Source organism: Scyliorhinus torazame, chromosome 1 (assembly GCF_047496885.1).
Source record: "Scyliorhinus torazame isolate Kashiwa2021f chromosome 1, sScyTor2.1, whole genome shotgun sequence".
Lineage (NCBI taxonomy): Eukaryota > Metazoa > Chordata > Chondrichthyes > Carcharhiniformes > Scyliorhinidae > Scyliorhinus > Scyliorhinus torazame.
Genome location: NC_092707.1, coordinates 53,719,914 through 53,746,246, shown reverse-complemented (window position 1 = coordinate 53,746,246; position 26,333 = coordinate 53,719,914). Strand labels below are relative to the sequence as shown.

The window sequence follows — 26,333 nt, the reverse complement described above, 5'->3', positions numbered from 1 at the left end:
AGATTACTAGTCAAAAGTGTCACCATAATATCCAATCATGCATTGGGTTGCAGTAAAACAATGTCATACACTATATTTAATAAACTGAAAGATATATAAACTCATTGACCTCTTACTTACCTTGGGGCTGTATGTTTTAAAAACTCCTTCATATATTCCACCATTCTTCACTTTTAGTTCACATTTTGCACCCTGTAAGGTTAAACATTATATTATTTACTTCACCAATGACACAAGTCGGACTAAGTTGATCTCTGTAGCCAAAATTCTGCTGTTGACCACAATTTTCAATTTGTTGTTGAAATGGTTGTATATTAAAAGTGATCAACATCCAATCTTTAGAGTACAACCGGCCTGTGCTACAGAATTAGTGGGTAAAAATTTAATTATACTTTGATTTGTTAGCGAATAACATGTCAGTGCTTTTTTACCCCATAAGTATTCACTGGACTGGTTTGCTTGGTGTGAAAGTAAAGTGGCTGGGTACAATCTTCAATTGTGTTTTGAAAGTGCAACCTGGGTTTGAATTGACTATTTCTTTGTGCTAACTATTGCCGGAGTAAATTTTAGACTTTATAAATGGGAGGGTGGTTACTGAGCTGCCAGTGGACAGCCCAGTGAGTAAATGAAATTTGGCATAAACTGGAGTGATGACCTTAAACCACTTCCAGTTTTTTTATTTCTATGTCCTTTGCAGCCATTTGTTATGGCAACAGAGACCATTCTTGTGTAGAACTTGTACAATGTTACATCTGTGATTACCTGGGCACGTGTCACCTAGTAAATTCAATCAAGTTAAATATTCAACAAAAGTAACAATCCCACAGTATTCCTGGCCTGTAAAGGAGGAAGAAAGCAGGTAGATGAAAACAAGGGCTGTCAAAATAGTATAAAATAGGAAGTGGTTCTGATTTCTGGGATATTGGCATTAAGTTATAATAATAATAATAATAATCTTTATTGTCACAAGTAGGCATACATTAACACTGTAATTAAGTTACTGTGAAAATCCCCTCGTCATCACATTCTTGTTCAGGTACACGGAGGGAGATTCAGAATGTCCAATTCTCCTAACAATCACATCTTTCGGACTTGTGGGAGGAAACCGGAGCACCAGGAGGAAACCCACACAGATACGGGGGGAACGTGCAGACTCCGCACAGAAAGTGACCCAAACCGGGAATCAAAAGGGATCTGTTGTCATTTTGGAGTACATTATAAAAGTCAGTCTCAAAAAGATCCGGAGCAATGTGAGTCATATAGGCCAATCTCGCTTTTGAATGTAGATGCCAAGCTGCTGGCTAAGATTTTGGCCACTAGGATAGAGGACTGTGTCCCGGGGGTGATAGGGGAGGACCAAACCAGATTTGTTAAGGGCAGACACCTCAATGCTACCGTTCGGAGGCTTTTGAATGTAATTATGATGCCCTCAGAAGGAGAGAGGCGGAGGTGGTGGTTGCGATGGATGCGGAGAAGGCTTTTGATCGGGTGGAGTGGGAGTATCTTTGGGGGACGCTGGGAAGGTTTGGGTTTGGGGAGGGCTTCATCGACTGGGTGCGATTGCTCTACCAGGCGCCGGTAGCGAGTGTATGCACGAACCGGCTGAGGTCGGGGTACTTTAAGCTACACTGAGGGACACCCCTCTCCCTGTTGCGGTTCACTCTGGCTATAGAGCCGCTGGCCATGGCGCTGAGAAAATCAAGGAAGTGGCAGGGGCTGATTCGGGGTGGGGTGGAGCACCGGGTTTCGCTGTACGTGGACGATCTGCTCTTATACATCTCGGACCCGGTGGAGGGGATGGGGGAGGTTGTGCAGATCTTGGGGGAATTTGGCAGGTTCTCGGGGTACAAATTGAACATGGGAAAAAGTGAATTGTTCGTGATCCAGGCAAGGGGGCAGGAGAGGAGACTGAAGAAGCTGCCACTCAGGATGGTACAGAGGAGCGTTCGCTACCTGGGAATACAGGTGGCTCGGAAATGGGAGGCATTACACAAGCGCACCCTAACCCGGCTGGTGGAGCAAATGGAGGGGGACTTTAAAAGATGGGATATGCTCCCGCTATCGCTGGCGGGGAGGGTGTAGACCGTGAAAATGACAGAGCTCCCCAGATTTTTGTTTGTCTTTCAGTGCCTCCCCATCTTCACCCCCAAGGCCTTTTTCAAGCGGGTAAACAAGATTATTTCGGGCTTTGTATGGGCGAATAAAACCCCGCAGCTGAAGAAAATGTTGGTGGAGCGCAGTCGGGGGGAGGGTGGGCTGGCGCTGCCAAACTTCTGCAACTACTGCTGGGCAGCGAATATAGCGATGCTTAGGAAGTGGGTAATGGGGGACGAGTCGGCATGGGAGTGGATGGAGGCAGCGTCATGAAAAGGCACCAGTTTGGGAACACTAGTAATGGCACCTCTGCTATTCTCGCCAGCCCGTTACTCCACTAGCCCAGTGGTGGTGGCAGCATTGAGAATCTGGGGGCAATGGAGGTGGAGGGTGCGTCAGTCTGGACCCCGATTTGCAATAACCACAGGTTCGCGCCGGGCAGGATAGATGGCGGATTCCGAAGTTGGCAGAGCAGGAATTAGATGGATGGGAGATCTATTCATAGACGGGTGCTTTCCCAGTCTGAAGGTGCTGGAGGACAAGTTCAAACTGCCGCCGGGGAATGGTTTCAGACATTTACAAGTCCGGGACTCGGTGAGGAAACAGGTGTTGGCTTTTCCGTTGATCCCGCCACAGGGGCTACAGGACATAGTGTCTGGTACCTGAGTGGGGGAGGGGAAAGTGTTGGATATCTATCAGGAGTTGTTAGAGGCGGAGGAGACCCCGGTGGAGGAACTGAAGGGCAAGTGGGAGGAGCAGCTAGGTGGGAAGTTAGAGGCGGATCTGTGCGCGGACGCCCTAAGCAGGGTTAATTCATCCTCATCATGTGCCAGGCTCAGTCTAATACAGTTTAAGGTGGTACACCGGGCACACATGACGGCGGCGAGGATGAGCAAATTTTGAGGGGTAGAAGATAGATGTGCGAGTTGTGCGGGAAGCCCAGCAAACCATGTCTATATGTTTTGAGCATGCCCGAGGCTTGGTGGATTCTGGCAGGGGTTTGCCAAGCCAATGAGCAAGGTGCTAGGTACGCGGGTGGTGCCGATTCCAGAGATAGCAATCTCAGAAGACCCGGGAGTTCAGGGAGTGAAAGAGGCCGACATTCTGGCCTTTGCCTCCTTGGTAGCCTGGAGATGGATCCTGTTAATGTGGAGGGACTCGAATCCCCCGAGTGTGGAGACTTGGGTCAGTGAGATGGCTGGGTTTCTCAAGCTGGAGAAAATAAAGTTTGCCTTGAGGGGGTCAATGCTGGGGTTCTTCCGGAGGTGGCAGCCGTTCGTCGACTTTCTCGGGGAAAATTAAAATGTCAGCAGAAGCAGCATTCTGAAGGGGGGTAGGTGCAATATGGTTAAAGGATGTACAGAAGGGGTTGGGTGGGAAATGTCTAATTTACCATGTTGATATTTATGTTATTATTGTTTTGTTTGTTATTGTTATAAAAATTTTGCAAAAGCTTCAATAAAAATATTTTTTTTAAAAATAAATTTAAAAAAATAAAAGTCAGTCTCTGAACCCATGTTCACCATAAATTTCCACATGTTTTTCATGCTGGTGGAGTGATAAAATGACCGTTTCCCGAATGCTCCCTAGTCTTCAGGGTGAAAATTTGTCGAAGATTAGCAAAAATCACATTAGTCAACATTCATGGTGAAAGCACTGATCACAATTTGACAACAATATCACTAGTTTGATACTCATGTTCTAAGGTACAAATTTTGGGTACAAATTTCCAGTGCCACATTTTCAAGGGAATCACGAGAAAGCAATTCTATGCAGTATGCAGAGACTGATGCACAGTTGGAGGTGCTGGCTTTCAGATGAGATGTTAATCCAGGATTGTGTTTGTACATCAGTTAGATGTATTTGATCCTGTATTTGGGAGGCGGTGGTGTAGAGGTATTGTCATTGGACGAATAATTCAAGAGACCAAGGATAACGCTCTGGGGACCCGGGTTTAAATCCCACCATGATGGTGAAAATGTGAATTCAAGAAAAATCTGGAACTAAAGTCAAATGATGACAATGAAACCATTGTTGTAAAAACCCATCTGGTTCATAAATGTTCTTTCAGAAAGGAAATGTGCCATCCTCATCTGATCCATCCTACATGTGACTCCCAACCCACAGCAATGCGGTTGACTCTTAAAATGCCCTCTGAAATGGCCCAGCAAAACACTCAGTTTAAGTGCAATTAGGGATGGGCATCAAATATTGGCCCAGCCAGCGACACAAGCATCCCATGAATTAATTTTTTTTAATCCTATAGCAAGTCTTGGGCATAGCAATGCCAACAAGGTTGCCAGCAGTGGAGGAAGACCCTTTAGTGACCATTAATTAGCCATTTAAGGTTCTCAATTCGCCCAAGAACGAATGAGCTGCCCGACACTCCCAGGGCATGGGTAAAATTCCAGCAAAAGCAGGTAAGCTGTCATGGTGCATGATTTTACCTTTCCCCATCCCTCTAGTAGTGGGTTCATATAATCCCAGTCACAGTCACCATTCAAGAGCAGGCAAGTGCATCCAACTTCCTAGTCCAAATTTATCATTCAAACCGATATCTATAACAGATAACTTAATCATCTACTTCATTGCTCTTTGTGGAACTTTGCGGTCAGCAAATTGACTGCTGTTTTTTCTGCTCAACTTCAAAAGTACTTCATTGATTCAGGTGCTTTAGGATGACAAGGTGGTGAAAGATGTAGTTACTTCCTAATTATAAAATCTTTCCAAAGTATCGTCCTTGTTTGATTTCCTTCTTACTTACACGCTGCCATGTTGGGCACAAAATTTGGCAAATAAAATTGCTGCTATGTTTATCCTAAAGTTGTCAAAAAATTATGGACTTTCTTCGTCCCTCGATGTTGCATGATAAACATACACAGGAAAAAAAACTGATAATACAAAAATAAACCAACATAAACCAAAAACAGATTAGAAAGGACGTAGATTCTGAAAGAAGATTGGCTGGAAATCAATATGGAGGGAAATAATCAAGGTCCATTGAAAAGTCTAGTGTGAGAAGGAATCGCTAAAATGCTAACTACTTCACATAAATCTTTGAAGTAGAATCAGATCGAATCAGGCCAGGACCTACTCAGTTAATGGTATGGCGTTGGGGAGAGTTATAGAACAAAGAGATCTAGGAGTACAGGTTCATAGCTCCTTGAAGGTGGAGTCGCAGGTGGACAGGGTGGTGAAGAAGGCATTCGGCATGCTTGGTTTCATTGGTCAGAACATTGAATACAGGAGTTGGGACGTCTTGTTGAAGTTGTACAAGACATTGGTACGGCCACACTTGGAATACTGTGTGCAGTTCTGGTCACCCTATTATAGAAAGGATATTATTAAACTAGAAAGAGTGCAGAAAAGATTTACTAGGATGTTGCCGGGACTTGATGGTTTGAGTTATAAGGAGAGGCTGGATAGACTGGGACTTTTTTCCCTGGAGCGTAGGAGGCTTAGGGGTGATCTTATAGAGGTCTATAAAATAATGAGGGGCATAGATGAGGTAGATAGTCAACATCTTTTCCCAAAGGTAGGGGAGTCTAAAACTAGAGGGCATAGGTTTAAGGTGAGAGGGGAGAGATTCAGAAGGGCCCAGAGGGGCAATTTCTTCACTCCGAGGGTAGTGAGTGTCTGGAATGGGCTGCCAGAGGTAGTAGTAGAGGCGGGTACAATTGTGTCTTTTAAAAAGCATTTAGATAGTTACATGGGTAAGATGGGTATAGAGGGTTATGGGCCAAGTGCGGGCAACTGGGACTAGCTTAATGGTAAAAACTGGGCGGCATGGACTGGTTGGGCCGAAGGGCCTGTTTCCATGCTGTAAACTTCTATGATTCTATGATTCTATAAGTGGCACAGGGAAATGCAATGGAATGCCCCAGACTTTCAGAAAACCTTTGGCAAGGTAGCTTTTACTGCAGAAGATGAAGGACAGTTAATTAGAGAGAGGGTGACAAATTAAATTATAATCTGGTGAGAAGATCATGAGAAACAGAATATAAATTAAGGGCCACAGTTTAATAATTGAGAGCAAGTAGTGGTGTTCCACAGGGTTCTGTTCACAAACTGTTTCAGTTTGTTCTGCACATCAATCATTTGGAGATAATTAGAGGGAGTGATATCAAATTGGGACACAATGGGAGGCACAGGCACAAATAATTATTTGGACCAATGACAATGATTAGAGGATGTGAGTAAAATGGTGGCGATGGATTCAATGTTGGTAAACATGAGTAGCATATTTTGGTAGAAAAAGCTAAAAGTAATAATTATACTTTGAATGAGGGAAACTTAGCAGATGTGGAAACTTAGCAGAAGATTTGAAAGTTTTGGTTTACACTGTCCTAAAAGTAGTAAAATGTCACTAAACTAAATATTGGGCTTTACAATAAATATAGAAGTTGGAGAACCTATTCAACACTGTTAAGGCCACAAGTAATTACTGTCTGATATTTAGGCATCAACACTAATGAATCATGCACAAGTGTATACCACAGGTTCATAAGGATGCTGGCTCGTATGAGGAAATACAAAAATTAAAAAAAAAAAAAAACTTGAACTAGTTTTATTTGAACAAAGGAGAATAAAGGCTGAAATGTTCCTAAAAGATTAGGTGAATTAGATCACAACAGTTTCTGGTAACTGAAGTCTAAAACCAGGGAAATGGTACCTAATTAAATGCAAGGGATCAGAACAAAGAACAAGGAGGTGGCACGGTAGCTTCACAGTGCCATGGATCCAGGTTCGATTCCTGGCTTGGGTCACTGTCTGTGTGGAGCCCGCATGTTCTCCCAGTGTCTACGTGGATTTCCTCCGGTTTCCGCTCATAAGTACCAAAAGACATACTTGTTAGGTGAATTGGACATTCTGAATTCTCCCTCGGTGTACCCGAACAGTTGTCGGAATGTGGCGACTAGGGGATTTTCAGTGTAACTTCATTGCAGTGTTAACGTAAGCCTACTTGTGACACTAATAAAGGTTATTGATTTGGTTATATAGATTTAGCCTTTTCTTGGGCTACAAAATTGATTTTACAAAGTCTGAGCCTATGCCATTGGGTGGGCTTAGAGGGAAGACCACTCCACCCCCCCCTTTCCTAATTTTGCACTCAAATGGTCCCTTTCGGGGTTAACTTATCTGGGTATAGTGGTTACCCCCTCCTTTAAACATTTGTATGGGACAAATCCCTCCCCCCCCCCCCCCCAATTAATTGCATCTATTAGGTAAGACCTGCTCCGTTGGTCCTCCTTGCCAATTTTGTGGTTGGTTAGGATAACATTGGTTGAGATTAATGTTTTCTCTAGATTATTGTATCCTTGACAGATTCTGTCAATTTTCCTTCCTGCCAAGGTCCTAAAGGATATTAATGGGATGCTTAGTTCTTGGTGTATAAAATTAGCCCAACTGCAGCTTCCCATTCTTGACACTTCAATCTCCCCAATGGGAAAAAAATTCCCAACTTCAGAAGAATCCAAATAATTAATTCATTTTATAACAGACCCTTCAAATAAAGGGAACAGCTCCTCCCTATCCACTCTGTTCATGCCCCTCAATTTTGTACACCTCAATCAGGTCACCCCTCAATCTTCTCTGCCACAGCAAAAACAATCCAAGCCTATCCAATCTCACTTCATAACTTAAATGTTCCATCCCAGGCAACATCCTGATGCATCGAATCTGCACCCCCTCCAGTGCAATCACATTCTTCCTATAATATGGTGACCAGAATTGCATACAGTACTTCAGCTGTGATCTCACCAAAATTCTAAACAACTCCAACATGATCTCTCATGCTTTTGGAATCAATGCCTCAATTGAGAAAGGCAAGTGTCCCATCTGCCTTTTTCACCACCCTATTACCTGCTCTTCTGCCTTCAGAGATCTATGGATAACTACACCAAAGTCCCTTTGCTCCTCAGAACTTCTCAGTGTTATGCCATTCATTGAATACTTCCTTGTCACATAACTCCTTCCAAAGTGCTCACCTCACACCTTTCAGCGTTAAATACCATCAGCCAACTTTCTGCCTGTTTGACCATCTAGTCTACATTTTGAACCCATCGTCAAGCTACGCTGCATCCCATGCGCATTTGCTTTCTTTATAAGTCTCCCATGTGGGACCTTGTTAAAGACTTTGCTGAAATCCGTGAAAATTACATCAACTGCACGACCCTCATCTACACATCTGGTCACATGCTCAAAAAATAAATCAAATTTGTTAGGCATGAACTCCCTCTGACAAAAGCCATTCTAACTATTCCTGATCAAACCTTGCCTCTCCAAGTGGATATAGAGTCTCTCCTTCAGAATTTTCTCTAATAGTTTCCCTACTACTGACGTGAGACAGACTGGTCTGTTGTTCCCTGGCTTATCTCTATAACCTTTCTTAAATAGTGAGACCACATTAACTGTTCTCCATTCCTCTGGCACCACCCGAGACTGAAGAGGAATTAAACATTTGGGTCAGAGCCCCCGCAATCTCCTCCCACAGCATCCTGGGACACAATTCATTCAGACCTGGAGATCTATGCACATTTAAGCCTGCCAACACCTCCACTACCTTGTCACCCCCTATGACAATTTGCTCAAGAACCTCACAGTCTCTCTCCTCAAGTTCTATATCTACCCCGTCATTCTCACGGGAGAAGACAGATATGAAGTATTAATTCAATGCCTTACCAATGTCCTCTGGCTCCACCCACAGATTTCTCAGTTGGTCCCCAAAGATCCCTCCGCTTTCCCTGGTTAGCCTCTTCCCATTGATATATAGAATATTTTGGGAATTTCCCTACTTTTACCAGCCAGAGCTTTCTCATATCCCCTCTTTGCTCTCCTAATTGCTTTCTTAAACTCCACTAATTGACCGACGAATTTAAGAACCAGTGGCAGGCGATTGTCAAGAACCTGGAGTAGGCAGCCTTGGGGAAGACGGACTGGCGCTCTCAGATCATAGTGATTGGATTGTCTCCCTGGAGGCCGAGATGGTGTCAACGCTTTCTGCTGAATAGCATAACACCGCATTGAAGTTACTGTAAATATCCCCTAGTCGCCACACTCCGGCGCCTGCTCGGGTACACAGAGGGAAAAGTCAGAATGTCCAATTCACCAAACAGCACCTCTTTCGGGACTTGTGGGTGGAAACCGGAGCACCTGGAGGAAACCTACGCAGACACAGGGAGAAGGTGCAGACTTCGCGCAGACAGTGGCACAAGCCGGGAATCAAACCTGGGACTGGCGCTGTGATGCAACAGTGCTAACCACTGTGCTACCGTGCTCATGTATGCAGAAGCACTTGTACTGTACCGTACCAGTTTTGAGGGTTTATTGCGTTTTCCTTTTTTTTTTTTTTTTTTAAATTGAAAATATATATCAAAAATGATGTTTTAAAATTGTTCACAAATGTATACTTACTACAACTGATGTAAGAATGTGGACCATACGCATGTTTGCATATATTCCATCATATGGAATCTGGGAAGAAACAAAAATTAAGGCATTAGCAATAAGGGTGTTAAATTAATTTGGCAAAGTAACTTATTTGTCTTGATTGTACCAACGTGTACTTAAAAATTTGGTTCACTGATTATACTTTCCTAACATTTTGTTGAATATCACTGCCATGTAACACAGCAAAAATTAGATCAAATAACCTCAAGGTGGTCAACGTAGAAGCAAAGACAGGAGAAGAAAACACAAATGAAAATCTCCAATAATCCTTGTCCAGAGTTGGATTGTTTCATCTACCCACCACAATTTTAAATATCAACTGAAAGATTTTCCAAAATCTTTCTAAAATTTGAAGATTATTTTGTTTTGCAGAAGCTGCATGGTAGACACTTTTGAATTGTTTTTAATGAGTTCAGATTCATAATTGCAATTCACTGGCTGGAATTGCTATTGAAAGCTCAGATAGTCTTAGTAAATGCATCACATAGATAGGTTATGTTGGCCTTTTTGTATGACAATCAAATTCTCCCCCACAAATATAGTACTGAATGTTGCAATATCCAACAAATTTTCAAAATCATTTAATTTTGGTTCAAAAATAAGTTGCGTCTACCCAAGTCAGCAACCTACGTCAGTAATGGAATACACAGGCAAAGGCGACATCAGGTTTGATCACGGCCAGTAACAGGTTAAATTTAAAGTGGGTAGGGATAAATGAGGTACCTTGGGCGAGGCAGGAAGGAAAATAAGTAATTACTGTACCTGATTATTATCCAAAAACACTCATCAGGTGAGGTCTAGGTTGGGCTCAGATCGAATACAAATGCACAACCTGCCAACATTCATTGGCTAAATTCACAGATGAACAATGGTCACTTGGGAGGAGATCCTCAAGTTAACCATCACTTGTACCCTAAGAAGTAGTCAACAACATTAGGAGATATGGGAGGGGGGCAGCGTTAAAAGAAAATAGTGTCACTTGACAAGTTGAATTTTAATCATAAACATGTGTTTCATCTGTACTCCTGATTTCATTCCCTGTACTTCATTTTAGATTAAACCTATATGTGCAACACAAACCGAACGACAACACCGTTAGCCAAGCTAAACTCAATTAACCCCAGAGAAGTCAGAAATACTCCTCCTTGCCCCATAAGACCATAAGACATAGGAGCGGAAGTAAGGCCATTCGGCCCATCGAGTCCACTCCACCATTCAATCATGGCTGATTTCAACTCCATTTTCAACAGGCTTGCTTTCTCCACTCCTAAAACAGATTATTCTGAGTAATAGTTGCAGTACTTCATCTGTCAATTGAACATACTTTACAAACTTAATTGTTGTAATTGATAACAGTTCTCAAACAATCATCTTTGTAGTTTCAATAATTTCCAGTGGCCCATACTATTTCAGAAACCGCTCTTTTACCTGTTACTCTCTAGAATTAGATGATTCCTTCCACGTTAAAGGTATTAGATTGATAATGGTGCTGGATGCAGATCCTAATGCAATATTCTATAGCTCCACTGCCAAAAACGCCACCACGTAGTCAAAGAGTTCCAATCCTGCAATAATCATCAATCCATCTCCAACATTGGATTAACATGGCACTATCTTCTCGAGGGAGGCCAGTATAAACAGAGAGTGACAAACTGGTAGTGACAAACTGCATCAAAAGCACACCAGCTCAGGTGGGACACAGGTTGCTACTGCTCATCAGCCCAAGTAATTCCAATTTCTTTTATTTTTCACGAAAGGTTGCATCAAAAGCAAAATACAAAGTATTTTAAAAAGTTATCAAAAATGTTTCAAAGATAGGCTAGTTCATCAAACTCTGAAGTCATGCAACAACAGTTTTAAAAATTACACAACCTAAGAATTCCACAGTTCGGATGCAAATCCATATTCCAATGTAGCTTGAAGTCAACTTGTTCAATTTTCTCAGTTCTTAAAATTTCTAAGTCACACATTATGGCCTCAACCTGTTTAAATTATTCCCTTTTTTCTTCCACCTGTAATGTGCCAGTTCATCAGCTTTTGATGCCCAACTTAATGCAATCCTAAAGATTTCTTTTTTCACATGCTTTCGATTTTCTCTCATATTTGAAATTGAACACAAAACTGTATTCCATATGGTCTTTTATTAGTATCTAACCATTTAACAATCATGATTTAATAGCAGGCTTGCTGTAAACTGCCAAAGTATACCAGCAAAATTACTCTGATGGGGAAACGTAGCACAGAAACTATATTATATCTATATATTTCTCCAGTTATTACCCATTTCAAATAAGGCATAGCAGCATATCCCTTCTATTTAAACTTGGGATTTATTTTTTACTTCTGATTCTTCAATTCATACATTTAATCCTACAGAGCAATTACAAAGCTAATGGAGTGCTGCGCATGCAATGAACTATGATGTCAATGCAGATCAAGCTGTTTTTATCACAGCCCTCAAAAGTTTACTGAATATTGGATAAATTCACATGCTTTACTTAACATTTTCCATTCACTTAAATGACTTTTTAATTACACAGCTCTGAAATAGGATTCGCTTCTTCAAATGTTGGGCCATATCTTGCATTGAAGAGATTTAAATGCTATGACCCTAATGGGAACCAGGTGACCTTCTTTACTATAGTGTGTCTGGACAGCTTTCCCCAAGCTAACACCATTTCAGTAAAATCTAAAATAGAAACACTATGATGATATCCCATGAAGGTTAGCAAAACTTAAATGTAGCACCTCTATCTCTGCACCTCATTCCCAGTGGAACAATGGAGTAAAAAATGTTAGAATAGAATAGAATCCCTTCAATGCAGAAGGAGGCCATTCGGCCCATTGAGTCTGCACCGATCCATATCGCACCCTATCCCTGCAACCTCAATCTAACCTTCACATCCTTGGACACTAAGGGGCAATTTAGCATGGCCAATCCACCTATCCCATACATCTTTGGACTGTGGGAGGAAACCAGAGCACCCAGAGGAAACCCACGCAGACATATGGAGAACGTATAAACTCCACACAGATAGCGACCCAAGGCCGGAAATGAACCCGGGTCCCTGGTGCTGTGAGGCAGCAGTGCTAACCACTGTGCTGTCATGCCGTCCCTAATATATATTACTTCATATCCCGATTTGTCATCAGAAGTTCATTATTGGGTGCGAGAAAGATCTTCCATCAGACTATACTCACTTCTAACTGTATAGAGTATATAGAACACACAGTGCAGAAGGAGGCCATTCGGCCCATTGAGTCTGCACCGACCCACTTAAGCCCTCACTTCCACCCTATCCCCGGAACCCAATAACCCCTCCTAACCTTTTTGGTCACGAAGGGCAATTCATCATGGCCAATCCATCTAATCTGCACATCTTTGGAGGAAACCGGAGCACCCGGAGGAAACCCATGCAGACACGGGGAGAATGTGCAGACTCCGCACAGACAGTGACCCAGCGGGGAATCGAACCTGGGACCCTGGCGCTGTGAAGCCACAGTGCTATTCACTTGTGCTACCGTGCTGTCCATAAACTGTGATACTGGTGTATTTGTAAATCCTCAAATAATGAGGCTACTTTGATCTGATGTATGGACTTAAATCTAGGTTTCTGCAGACATCCAGTTGGTGTAATTCTATGATTGCCAGATGATCTATTATTGTACTAATTTTCCAAAGCACTTTACAACCACCTTCATGACTTGAAATTGGGCAATATTCCCTCCCACCGCTGACTAAATTGTCAGTTTTCGCTGACAAATGAGTCTCTTAACAGCCACATTAAATGTTGACAAAGAATCAACCATCAAGAGAAAATTTACATAGCACTGCACCCGACCTTCAATTCAAAGCAGTTCTTATCTAGTCCTGTATTAAATCCACTTGTGCGACTTTTTCCCTTTGACCATACATGCCCACTGCAATTTATCCTCAGGTAGTGCTCTTCCTTCCATATTAAAAATAGTAGTTTACCCCATTGAGTAAATGGCTTCAACACTGGTTGTTCCAAATGAAATTGTAGGAGCCCCATTTCCACTGCCCATGATATTGCTAAGCATAAACTACAGAGTTTTGTTTGCATTTCCCATTTGACCCCAAACATATTGTTCACACAGCATTGTGATTTACTGCTGATTTTGTACAAGCTTTGTTTTGCAGTTATCCGAAAAGAACCGGCTGATTGCTGTACAGCAAAACCATTGCACCTCATAAAACGGAGTCCTATTCTTGGCTCACTTTGAATCAAATATTTTTCATTCTATAGATATGTTATGCTTTTGTTCATTGCACAGCCATCTTTTAAATATTGCGTAGAATGACCAACACAGAAATAGGCCATTCAGTCCAACTGGTCTTTTGTGCCGGTGCTCACGCTTCACATGAGCCTCCTCCTATCCCATCTAACTCTATATGGAAAATCTTCTGTTCCTTTCACCTCTGTGCTAATCTAGCTTCCCTGCATCTATGCTATTCATCCTGACTCTGCAGTAGCAAGTTCCACATTCAAACCACTTTAAGATGAAGTTTTTTCTGAAGTTTAAAAAAATATTTTTATTCTCCTCCTTTTGCACATTTACATCAAATTTACACCCACCAACAAATAATCAACACTAACAATACAATGGCAAACCACTACCAACAATCCCCTTATCCCACCGACCCCCAAACAGCCCTCAACATTTTAAATACAAAACACACGTGAAAGAGTCAGGAATCCACCATCAACCCATACATAATCATCAATAACTTATACATTCCAATCCCCCCCCCCACCTCCCCCTCCCCCCATATGTTCGATGTCATCCAATTCTTGAAAATGCATAATAAACAAAACCCATGAGTTGTAGAACCCTTCCATCCTTCCCCTCAATTCGAACTTTACTTTCTCGAGCGCCAAGAACTCCAGCAGGTCCCCCCGCCACGCCGAGGCATAGGGCGGAGAAGCTAACCTCCACCCCAACAGGACCCACCTTCGGGCGATCAGCGAGGCGAAGGCCCAGACATCTGCCTCCACATCCACTTTCAAGCCCGGCTGATCTGACACTACGAATATGGCTTCTAGGCAACCCGATTAGAGTTTCACTTGCGCCACCTTCGAGATTACCCTTAAGACCTCCCTCCAATACCCCTCCAGTTTTGGACAGGACCAAAATATATGACCATGATCTGCCCCCCCCCCCCCCCACCCCACAGCATTCACACATCCTCCACCCCCTCAAAGAGTCAGCTCATCGGTGCGCCCGATACACCACCTCAATTGTATCAGCCCCAACCTTGCACACAAAGTTGACGCATTCACCCTCCAGAGCACTCACACCACAACCCCTCCTCCATACTCTCCTCCAACTCTCCCTCCCACTTTGCCTTAATCCCTTCCAATGGTACCTTGTCCTCCCCCAGAATCACCCCATAGATCGCCAACACTGCCCCCCTCTCCATTCCCCCTGCCGTCAATACCTCCTCCAACAGTTTGGGGTCCGGAGTCACCGGAAAGCTCTGTACATCCTTTCTAGCGAAATCTTGGACCTGCATATATCTAAACATCTAACCCCCAACCCATATTTCTCTCCCAGTTCCTCCAGCCTTGCAAACCGGCCATCCAGAAACAAATCCTTTAATACCCTAACTCCCCTCTCCTCCCATCTCCGAAAACCCCCATCCTAACTCCCTGGCTCAAATCTATGATTCCCCCGAATTGGCATTTCCCTTCCCCGCCCACAACCTATACTGCTGGCGCATCTGCCTCCAGATCTTCAACATCACCACCACCACCGGACTACCCGAATATTTCCCTGGAGTCATCAGGAGCAGCACTATTACTAACGCCCTCAACCTCGATTCCCTGCACAGGGTGGTGGGTGCCTGGAACGCTTTGCCAGCGGAGGTTATAGAGGCGGGGACGATAGCATAATTTAAGATGCATTGTAGCCACCTGGGTTGGCCACTTCCCAACTTAAAATGGAGATCTGCAAAGATTGCAGGGACATTCAGTCAAGCCAGGAAAAACTAGCAGGTGAAAAGTTTCCTGTGTATTAGAACTTGCAGAAACCCAGACAGCACTGAAACTAGCCACCATCTGCATATTAATGAGCGATCTTCGGGAACAATTGAAACATTTAAGGTAAATAAGGCCAAGCCAGACTCCTCGGCGCCAGCAGGAGCCAAGACAAAGGAAGGCCAACGGACACTCAGGGACCGCCCAGCGATCAGGGAACGGCTCCAGTATTGGAGAAATCGATCCAAGTGATCAGAACGTAGTCCAATCACTTGGAACCAGATACGGGGTCCGCCCCGAACGGCGCGAAGCCCCTGGGGACTATAAAGTAGAGTACCCAAGTTCAATTCGTCCTTCTTGGCAGGGTCACTCAGCAGCTCGAACCAACCCTTGACAGTGACCTGCCTCGCTGCCGCACCAACCAAGTAAGTCTCCAGTCAACGCACGCTACGAGATAGGCACTCCTAGCTACCAGTCCATACCAGCTTTTGAATCCTGCAGACTCAATCGAACAAAAGGCCATTTGTTCCCCTGACCTGGTGGGCCAGTTCTGAAGCTAAGTATAGGACTTTTAGTGTTAGAGATAGTCTAGTAAGAAGAGTGTTATGCATGAGTAGTGATTGACTGTATAATAAATGTGTTTTGATTTGAATCTTACTAATTGGTATGTCGAGTTATTGATCAGTACTTGGACCTCGTGGTGGTATCATAAAGATACCTGGCGACTCTAGAGCAAAGGTTATAGAAACAGAGCAAATTAAGTAAAGACACAACGGGCAACAAATTAAGAGCCAACCAAAGTTAGCAACATTTACTGGCGACATTCTGACGGGAACCGACTTAGAAGTGGCCTAACCACTCCGGGAGAAGCCAAAATTTGAATTAGAATCCAATTGGGAACAGAAAAACCACAAGTGTTCAAGCAGTTCTGATCAATCCTCATAATTCGGAAGCGTGTAAATGCATGCGTAACTAACAGGGCTATAAGGTGAAACTGATAAGATTTTTGTTGCGAAAACTGTCGAGAGTTTGTATTCCGGAAAATAGCGCACGCCATACCCGTGTTTACAGCACCGCAAAAGTACCCCTCATTCCAAATTTTAAAAGAGCATTCAGATAAGAAAAATGGCAATGAAGGCAATGGAACGCCTTATGAACCCCCAGAAATTCGAGGTTGCAGCAACCAGCAATAGAGTAGGACAGTGTCCCGTTTGGGAAGAAGAGATCAGAAAATATCTCAAAGGTAAAGGATGGCCCCTTTGGAGTGAAGTCTGTGATAATGAGGAAACAGGTCCCGGGAGTATAGGACATACTTGGTGGGAGAACCTCAGCGAAATCCATAAGAGCTTAGGGAAAACTCGCAAGCAGATGGCAATCGTGTCCTGTCTGGCACAATTGCGAGGCACAGAGGAGGTCGTTCGGATGCTCCGCAAAGAGATAGAAGAGAGACATCGAATGAGCAAGGTCGATGTTAGTGAGATCGAGAGAGAGAATATAGAATTAAGAAGGAAATTGGCAGCAAAGGACGGAGAGGTGGATGATGCCAAGTGGGCACACCAGTCTTGCCTAGCGCATCTGAGCAGCTTCCAAACCCAATACGATAAGGTCTATCAGGACACGCAACGTGCAGTCCTGGTAAGAGAAGAGACAGAGAAACAGGTAGAGGCATTGCAAAGGCAGTGCAGCGATCTAAAAGCAGCGTTAAGAGCACTCCATGATGCCACCACGGAGCACAGACAAAGCTCAGTGGATCGTGCGAAATGCAGGAAGCAGATTGCGGAACTGCAGTCTTTGCTTTCAGTGCAAAATGGGTTTCAAAGCATCTTTGGATCCCAATTAGATGAAGAAGACGGCCCTGATTGGCAAGAAGTAAACAAAACCGCGCATAGTTATGTTCAGGGAACATGTGCGTAAGGAAGGCCTCAAAAGAGAAAAGCACCCCAAGCCCCACAGAGCAGACAGATCAGGCACCCATGAATCCAGTAACTACCCACCGCACAGTCACATCGGAAGGAGACGCGGAATCCCTTTACACCACCCCCTTAACCGTGACCCAATTACGGGACACGTGCGAAAAGATCACACCGTTCCTCCCCACCTCAGGCCCCCACCACTTCTTTGCTAGAGTGAAGCAGCAGGCCACCATGTACGGCCTGGATGAGCGTGAGCAAGTGAAGCTCACAGTTTTAAGCTTTGACCCTCTGGTTGCAGCAGCCCTTCCCGACCCGCAGAATGTAGGAGGAGGCATCCTTGCAGAGATGCACACGGCGATCCTAGATGCGATCGGCTAGAACAGAGGTGACCCAGTAGAAAGCCCGAATAAGTGCAGGCAGAAGAAAACAGAATACCTCACAGCGTTTGCTGGACGCCTGTGGATCCATTTTATCGCCGTTTTTGGAATCTTAGACCGCGCCCATTTGTCCCAAGACAACATGGCCAAATGGACCCGCACCATTATTTCTCATGCCACCAAGGCAGGACAAAAAGCCTGTACCAATTATGACCCCTCGGAAGAAGCGCAGAACGAAAAATGAGTTTTAGAAAGGTTGTCCCGCTCCTGGGAGCAATCTGTCCAAAACAAACCCGCAATTAGGAAACCGCAGGCAGAGGCAGATATCCAAGCAGTTAAAACGCACCAGAACCCCGCATGGGTGAACGAATGCAGGAACAGCCCCCCACAGAAACCACAGGAGTGTTACAACTGTGGACAATTAGGTCACTTTGCACGAGAATGCAATGCCCCACGAAAGCCACAGAGACACCAGCAGGCAGGCACTCTGAATAGTAACAGGACAAAGCCCATACAGTGTGAGCACCCGTTCAGACCAGACAGACCTGAACGGAACTGACTTGGTGTTCGGGCTCCCCCAGTTGTGTCTGCGACACCCTTTGGGATAGGACCAGCCGACCAGTCGTTGCAGCGAAAATACGGGGGCAGCCCATCGAATTTCTCTGAGACACAGGAGGGTCCCGCACCACAATTAATTCCTCCAACATGTTCCAAAAAGACACGTGGCCCACTACAGCCACAATCACCCTCAGCGGCTTCACAGGCCACTCACAACAGGGACACATCGGAGCCCCTGCACCCATTCAAATTGGCAACATTACGACAAAACACCACATAGTTTATGGACGATAAGGGAATACTGTAGATGGGCTTTAGTGGTTTCACAGGTCGGCGCAATATCGAGGGCCGAAGGGCCTGTACTGCGCTGCAATGTTATGTGTTCTATCGTTTTGGTCGATCTGGACCACACAGCAGAACACATTTTGGGCATTGATTTCATGAACTCCCACAATCTTTCATTTGACCCAGTAAATCAATGTGTCTGGAAAATGACAAAGTCAGCAAGAGCCCCCGCAACGCTCACAGGTGAATATGCTAGTGAGATTAGCTCAGTCGGCGATTTTTGGTTTGACCCGACCATGATTAGCGCAGACAAACAGGTGAGGGCAGTTCTACAGAATAACAGGACCACATTTGCAAGTCATAAACATGACTGCGGCAGGATGGTTGGTTTGGTTCAAATAACAGGACCTGACCCTAGACCCCAGAAGCAGTATGGTTTTCCCCAAGAGGCAGAGGGAGAAATCTCAAAAGTTATCGATAAGCTTATTAGAACAAGGCGTAATTAGATTAGTAGCCTCTACTAATAATGCCCCGATTTGGCCAGTGAGAAAGCCCAATGGATCATGGCGACTGACCATCAATTACCGGGAACTCAACAAAGTCACCCCCACGGTAGACACAAGTCCCGAGACCACGCTCAAACAGGGACTCAACTCACAATATTTTACGGTTTTGGACATCAGTAACGGATTCTGGTCCATCCATTGGTAAAAGCGTGCCAGTACAAATTTGCCTTCACTTTTAGAGGTCAGCAGTACACGTGGACATGCCTTCCACAAGAATTCCACAACTCCCCCTCCATTTTCCACCGACAGCTGGTCAATGGTTTATCAAAATTTTCTCGCCCCGAATGTCTGGTCCTGTATGTAGACGACTTATTACTGCAGACAGACACCAAGGCAGAGCACATCGCGCTTCTGTCCGAACTCCTGGAACTCCTACAGCAAATTGGATGCAAAGTGAACCCCAAGAAAGCCCAAATTTTGGAAAACAAAGTGATATATTTGGGAACCATTATCACGCATGGTAAATGCGAGATCGAGCATAAAAGAATTGACTCGATTGTCAAATTGCCCCTTCCTCAAAGATTCAGCCCTCCAGTCATTTTTAGGACTGGTTGGCTACTGCCGAAACCATATTGACGGTTTCGCCACCAAAGCAGCACCCCTCTCGGAACTCCTAAAGAAAGGAGCCCCTTGGGAATGGCTTGCGCAGCACACGGATACCGTAGATACTTTAAAGCGCGCACTCATTGCAGCCCCCGCACTACAGGTTCCAGACCCGCTTTCCCCCTATGCTATAGAGATAACTAGCACAGATCGAACCCTTTCGGCCGTGCTCCTCCAGGAACGGCACAAATAGTTAAGGCTTACGCCTCCAGAGTTTTAGATCCCGTGGAGCAGGGATTTTCGGCCTGTGAAAGGCACCTGCGTGCAGTTTTCTGGGCAGTTCAATACTTTTCATACATCATCGGACTAAACTCCATCACAATCCTCATGGAACACACCCCCACCCAACGTTTACTAGACGGACGACTCAAGGACGGTACAGTAAGCCAGATTAGAGCAGCCAGATGAACCCTTCTTTTGCAGGGATGGGACATCACTGTTAAAAGGACCAAGACCCACACTTTCCTAGCCAACAACCTTCAGTATCCAGGCACCCCCCATGAATGTGAAATCATCTCACCGCACCACAGCACAGGCCCCTTTATAGCAAACCCCCCCCCCCAAAAAAAGATAGGTAGTTAACCCCAGAGGCCCCAGCACACAGACACGTGCGCACCTTTGAGAATATATGCGGACGGTTCTTCCACTGTATTAAACGGGAAGCGCATTACAGGATGCGGCATCTATGTTGAGGACGCACAGGGACGCGCCCAAGAAGAAATCTCCTTAAAACTGCCAGGCCACTTAGGTGCGCAGGCGGCAGAACTAGCAGCCATTGCATACATTATAGATCACCCAGATTCCTTCCCAAGCCCAGCAGACATATACTCAGACAGCCTCTATGTCTGTAACAGCCTCACAGAATTCCTACCCCTGTGGAAAGCAAGAGGATTTGTTTCCGCGGACGGAAAACCCCTCCCTTCAGCCCCATTGCTCCGGCACATTTTGGACAAAGCACAGGACAGGATTTTTGGTATTATTAAAGATCAAAGTCACCACCGGTCCTCCCCACCTGGAAATGTAAAAGTCGACGCCCTAGCTAAAGCAGGTTCCAGACATGGACATTTTTGGAACCCCCCACCGAAAGCGCCCCAGTGAATGCAGTTCAGGTCACACAGAGTAATATCGAGGATTTAGTGCAGGCCCAGAAGCAAGTTAGTAATCTCAGGGAGATTTTAAAAGGAAGCTTTCCAGCCCCATACGATAGGTTTAAAAATGCACTGACCACACATGACAGTGTGATCCTAAAAGACACCCTTTATGTGGTTCCTGAACAGGACAGGAATCAGCTGATTTGTTTGTTCCATGATAGCCATGGGCATCAGGGAATTGATCCCACTACAGCCCACCTCAGGCAGCTCTGTTGGTGGCCGAATTTAAATGAAGACGTCACGCACTATGTAGAAAATTGCCTTATCTGTGCCTAAAACAATCCGGACAGATATGCGAAGAAAGCTCAGCTTAGCCACACCCGCCCCGTTAATGGCCCCTGGACTAACCAACAGTTTGATTTTATAGGACCATTGCCCCCTAGCAGGAATGGTCACAAGTACATGTTAGTTGTGATAGACACGTTTACGAAATGGGTAGAAGCATTCCCATCTAGGACAGACACGGCAAAGACTACAGCGAAGATTTTAACCCACCACATCTTTACGAGATGGTGACTGCCCCGCAGCATTTAATCCGACCAAGGTTACCATTTCACAGGACATGTCATGAAGAACGTCCTCACGATATTTGGCATTACCCAAAAATTCCACATCGCATACCACCCCCAGTCAAGTGGTCTCGTGGAGCGAATGAATCGGACCCTAAAAGCAACCCTCAGGAAAATGGTCCAACAAAACAGCACCACTTGGGATTCAGTCCGCCTTTTTGCACTATGTTTCTTCGTAACACTGTTTCGACATCCACAGGATACACCCCACACTCTCTCATAATCGGACGCCCCATGAAAGGCACAGAATTTTTATTAGGACTCGACTTGACCAGCCCCAAAGTGACGGCCCTCACACACGAGAACACAGTAAAACAATTAGTTGAGAATTTAAAAACGGCTCAGCTAGCAGCCGCAGTAAGATTAGGCACCAGGAAGAAACAGAGTAAGGCCTGTTTCGACAAGACAGTGCATGCGACTGAGTTTGAAGTAGGACAGCAGGTCATCCTCTCCATTTACAACCCCAGCACATTCCTGTCACCAAAGTATTCGGGTCTGTACTCCATTGCGGACAAAGTAAGCCCCTCCGTGTATAAAATTAAGTACCCCAACGGGAAGACCGCGTGGTTCTATATTAACCAGCTCAAGGCAGTCTAACCACACACACGTCATGCTCGACGGAGCAGATACGCCCCGCCCACAGCCAACGTATCCCTACCCTCCCCCAACACGTCCACCCCATCCACGGACTCGACTCCATCCCCGAACTCTAGACTCCGCCCCGGAATTCCCACAGACAGAAGCAGCAGCAGCGACTGTGACGCAGGCAATAGCCACAGCACGCCTCCCTACTATCCCATGCAACAAGACCCACACCCAGCGAATCTGAACACAATTTGAGTGATCCCTTCCTGATCACATTCCTCAACAAACCTCACCAAAGACCACCGCCCTACGATGACGACCTCGACTCTGTCCCCACAGAATTAGATACAACTTTTTGGCACCGTGACAATTCGTACAGGCTCATCCGAAACGACGAGATGGACCCTAAGTCATACCATGCAGCTTTGGAAACCCTCATCCATTCACGAGTATGGCATCCGGGAGAAGATGACGACATTGAGTCTGACTCCCAAAACGAGAACCCCTTTGTGACCCTGTTCGCAACTGATAACTGAGGTGTCCAGATGATGTTTTAAAAGGAACCGCTTGGGAGAAACGGTGTCCTTTCTGATGGAACCTGCACGATATTTGTTGCATGTTTGTTTGTTTAGGTTTGCCTAATGTTCTTTGTTTCAGTTTAAACCGCTTCCACGGCCACACACCATATTTGTCGACAGAAACCTGTGAAAACTTGCCAGCACACTTATCGGCAGAAACCGCTGAGAGCTTGCCAGACCCCCGTTCATAACTGCTCTTCTGTTTCGACGGTAGAACCTTTACAGCAACCCCCCACGACGACCACATTCTTATCCGTCTTGCCGGTTGCTCAAAGAACAAAGAACAAAGAAATGTACAGCACAGGAACAGGCCCTTCAGCCCTCCAAGCCCGTGCCGACCATGCTGCCCGACTAAACTACAATCTTCTACACTTCCTGGGTCCGTATCCCTCTATTCCCATCCTATTCATGTATTTGTCAAGATGCCCCTTAAATGTCATTGCTCAGACAATGGAGAAACGGCATTGGTCTCCGCCCTGCCTGAGGACCCCCCTCTGGTCAACTACGCTCGGGTAGAGCACATACGGCATTGATCACCATCCTACCCGGGGATTCCATCCAAATCTTACCCGCCGCGGCCCACACGCACCCCATTTTTGACTCATTATGTTCAAAATTCTTTTGTTTGGTTTTGGCAACCTATGGTTGCTTCCCTCTGCTATTTACATCCTCAAACACTGGGATAGTAAATCACAGGCTGCGAGGCGGCTCGCAGTACGGCAGCATTCTCTTAGATGTCTAGTCCAAACTTTCGGTTTTGAAAAAAAAAAAATTTTAAATGAGGGAGTCACACGGTGACCAATCATAAAGGGAGATTGGCACTAAAAGACAGACATGCTAACGTACAAAGATATTAAACAAGTTAGTAACAGATATTATGCTTGTGTCCATAAAACTCCGGAACCTCAGGAACTCCAGAGGAAGACAAAGAAGACAGAAAGATGAAGACCATCTTCATGTTCACCTGGATCATAGCAGGAACCCTTCGGCTACGCGCGGATGCGAACCCCCTGACCCCAAACCCCCCGGCCGTCAATGATTCACTTCCCCATAGCACCCAGAGCCCAGTGACAAGTAGCAACACACCATCATGGTGTGATGGGTTTATAACATGGTACTCCCTTTCATACGCAATTGAATCCCTTTTAGTATTGGCAATATTCTGCAGCATCGTGCAGACTGCCCGCATGAGAAAATGGCGAAGGAGAGCCCACCGCTCTCGCACCCCGGTATACAGGATGAGATCCCCTATTTTTGGTTTTCACCAGGCCCCCGAACCCCTTGATCTACAATAAAGGACATTCGTTCAGCGTCATTTTGTGAATAAAGACAACTGAAAGATTGTACAACTCTGAGCTTGACCGCCAAGCCAGAGGAAAATGTGAATGCTGCTATTATTTTTGTATTGTTAGGAAGTTAGTATGATTGGATGTTTAAGTGAGTGTAGTTTATGGAAGATAGTTAGAGGTACCGTTTTTTTAATGTTGTATTGCGTGTCCCTGTTGTAACAGAGCGCCACTTAGAACTGTCAGTTAAGGACTTCCGGGTGCGGCGATGACCAGCTGAGTCGCACGTTTCGGCAGCTCCCTGTGAAACGGACTTTTGGGCTCTTGATAGGAGCCCCAACGACAATTTTGACGGCTAAAAACACTGTGCGGTAAACCAGAAGGGAATCCCCACTGGATACGGATGGAAAAAGGAGGAGAGAGTGGCCAGATTGCAGTGGATCCTTTAGAACAGCGGCAAGGAAGGCAAGCAAAAACCAAGATGGCGTCGGAAGGTGGCAGTTTAACATGGGGCCCTGAACAACAAGAGTTCTTGAAATGCTGTGTGGAAGAGATCAAAAAGGAAATGAAGAAAGAGCTGTTGGCCCCGATACTACAGGCGATCGAAGGGCTAAAGGAGGAACAAAAGACCCAGGAGCGGGAGCTTCGGGTCGTGAAGGCAAAGGCAGCCGAGAATGAGGACGATATACAGGGCCTGGTGGTGAAGACGGAGACGCAGGAGGCACATCAGAAACGATGTGTGGAAAGGTTGGAGGCACTGGAAAACAACGCAAGGAGGAACAACCTGAGGATTCTTGGTCTTCCTGAAGGTGTGGAGGGAGCGGACGTCGGGGCATATGTGAGCACGATGCTGCACTCGTTAATGGGAGCGGAGGCCCCGGCGGGTCCGTTGGAGGTGGAGGGAGCATACCGAGTGATGGCGCGAGGACCGAGAGCAGGAGAAATTCCCAGAGCCATAGTGGTGAGATTCCTCCGTTTTAAGGATAGAGAAATGGTCCTTAGATGGGCGAAGAAAACTCGGAGCAGTAAATGGGAGAACGCGGTGATCCGCGTTTATCAAGACTGGAGTGCGGAGGTGGCGAGAAGGAGGGCGAGCTTTAATCGGGCCAAGGCGGTGCTTCATAAAAAGATAAAATTTGGAATGCTGCAACCGGCAAGACTGTGGGTCACATATCGAGGGAGGCACCACTACTTTGAGACGGCGGATGAAGCGTGGACTTTTATTGTGGAAGAAAAACTGGAATGAGCGGGTTATTAAAAAGAACGTTCGAACAAAGTGGTGGGGCGAATGTGGGGGGCAAAGAGGGGTTTTATGTACTAATCCTGCGATGTGGTAACTTTTCTCTCTCCCACAGGTGGTGATGGGGGGAGGAGGGGAGGTGGAGGAGATGGGGCGTTGGCCATTGGGGGCGGGGCCAAGGGAGAAGCGCGGGCTTGGTTCCCGCGCTATGATAATCATGGCGGGAATAGAGAAGCAGGAAGGAGGGGGCGTCGCACGGTGCGAGCCGAGGTCACGGGGGGAAGCCGAGGTCAGCCAGAGTTTGCTGACTTCTGGGAGCAACATGGGGGGAGTAATTACGCTAGCGGGGGATCTAGCGGGGGGGGTGGGAGGGGGGAATTACTGGGTTGCTGCTGCTGGGGAGAGGGGGGAGCTGGTATGGGAGAGGATGGGCGGGGGGGCACCGCCTGGGGGAGATACAGCTGCGTGGGAACCGGGTGAGGAGCTGGAAAAAGGTGATGGCTAATCGACAAGGGGGGGGGGGGGTAGGAAGCCCCCCAACTCGGCTGATCATGTGGAACGTGAGAGGGCTGAACGGGCCGATAAAGAGGGCACGGGTACTCGCACACCTTAAGAAACTTAAGGCAGATGTGGTTATGTTACAGGAAACGCACCTGAAACTGATAGACCAGCTTAGGCTACGCAAAGGATGGGTGGGGCAGGTGTTCCATTCGGGGCTAGATGCGAAAAACAGGGGGGTGGCTATATTAGTGGGGAAGCGGGTAATGTTCGAGGCAAAGACTATAGTGGCGGATAACGGGGGCAGATACGTGATGGTGAGTGGCAAACTACAGGGGGAGACGGTGGTTTTGGTAAACGTATATGCCCCGAACTGGGATGATGCCAATTTTATGAGGCGGACGCTAGGACGCATTCCGGACCTAGAGATGGGAAAGCTGATAATGGGGGGAGATTTTAATACGGTGTTGGAACCAGGGCTGGATAGGTCGAAGCCCAGGACTGGAAGGAGGCCGGCAGCAGCCAAGGTACTTAAAGATTTTATGGAGCAGATGGGAGGTGTAGACCCGTGGAGATTTAGCA

At 45.8% G+C, this 26,333-nt stretch overlaps 1 protein-coding gene across 1 annotated transcript in view; it reads right to left on the bottom strand.

Annotated features, from left to right (window-relative positions):
- LOC140406342 (ataxin-2-like) overlaps positions 1–26,333 on the bottom strand; it is a 195,925-nt gene that overhangs the window by 134,500 nt on the left and 35,092 nt on the right. The window contains 2 exon segments of the mRNA XM_072494465.1: positions 121–192; positions 9,508–9,567. Of these exon segments, the coding sequence (XP_072350566.1) occupies positions 121–192; positions 9,508–9,567 (132 nt within the window).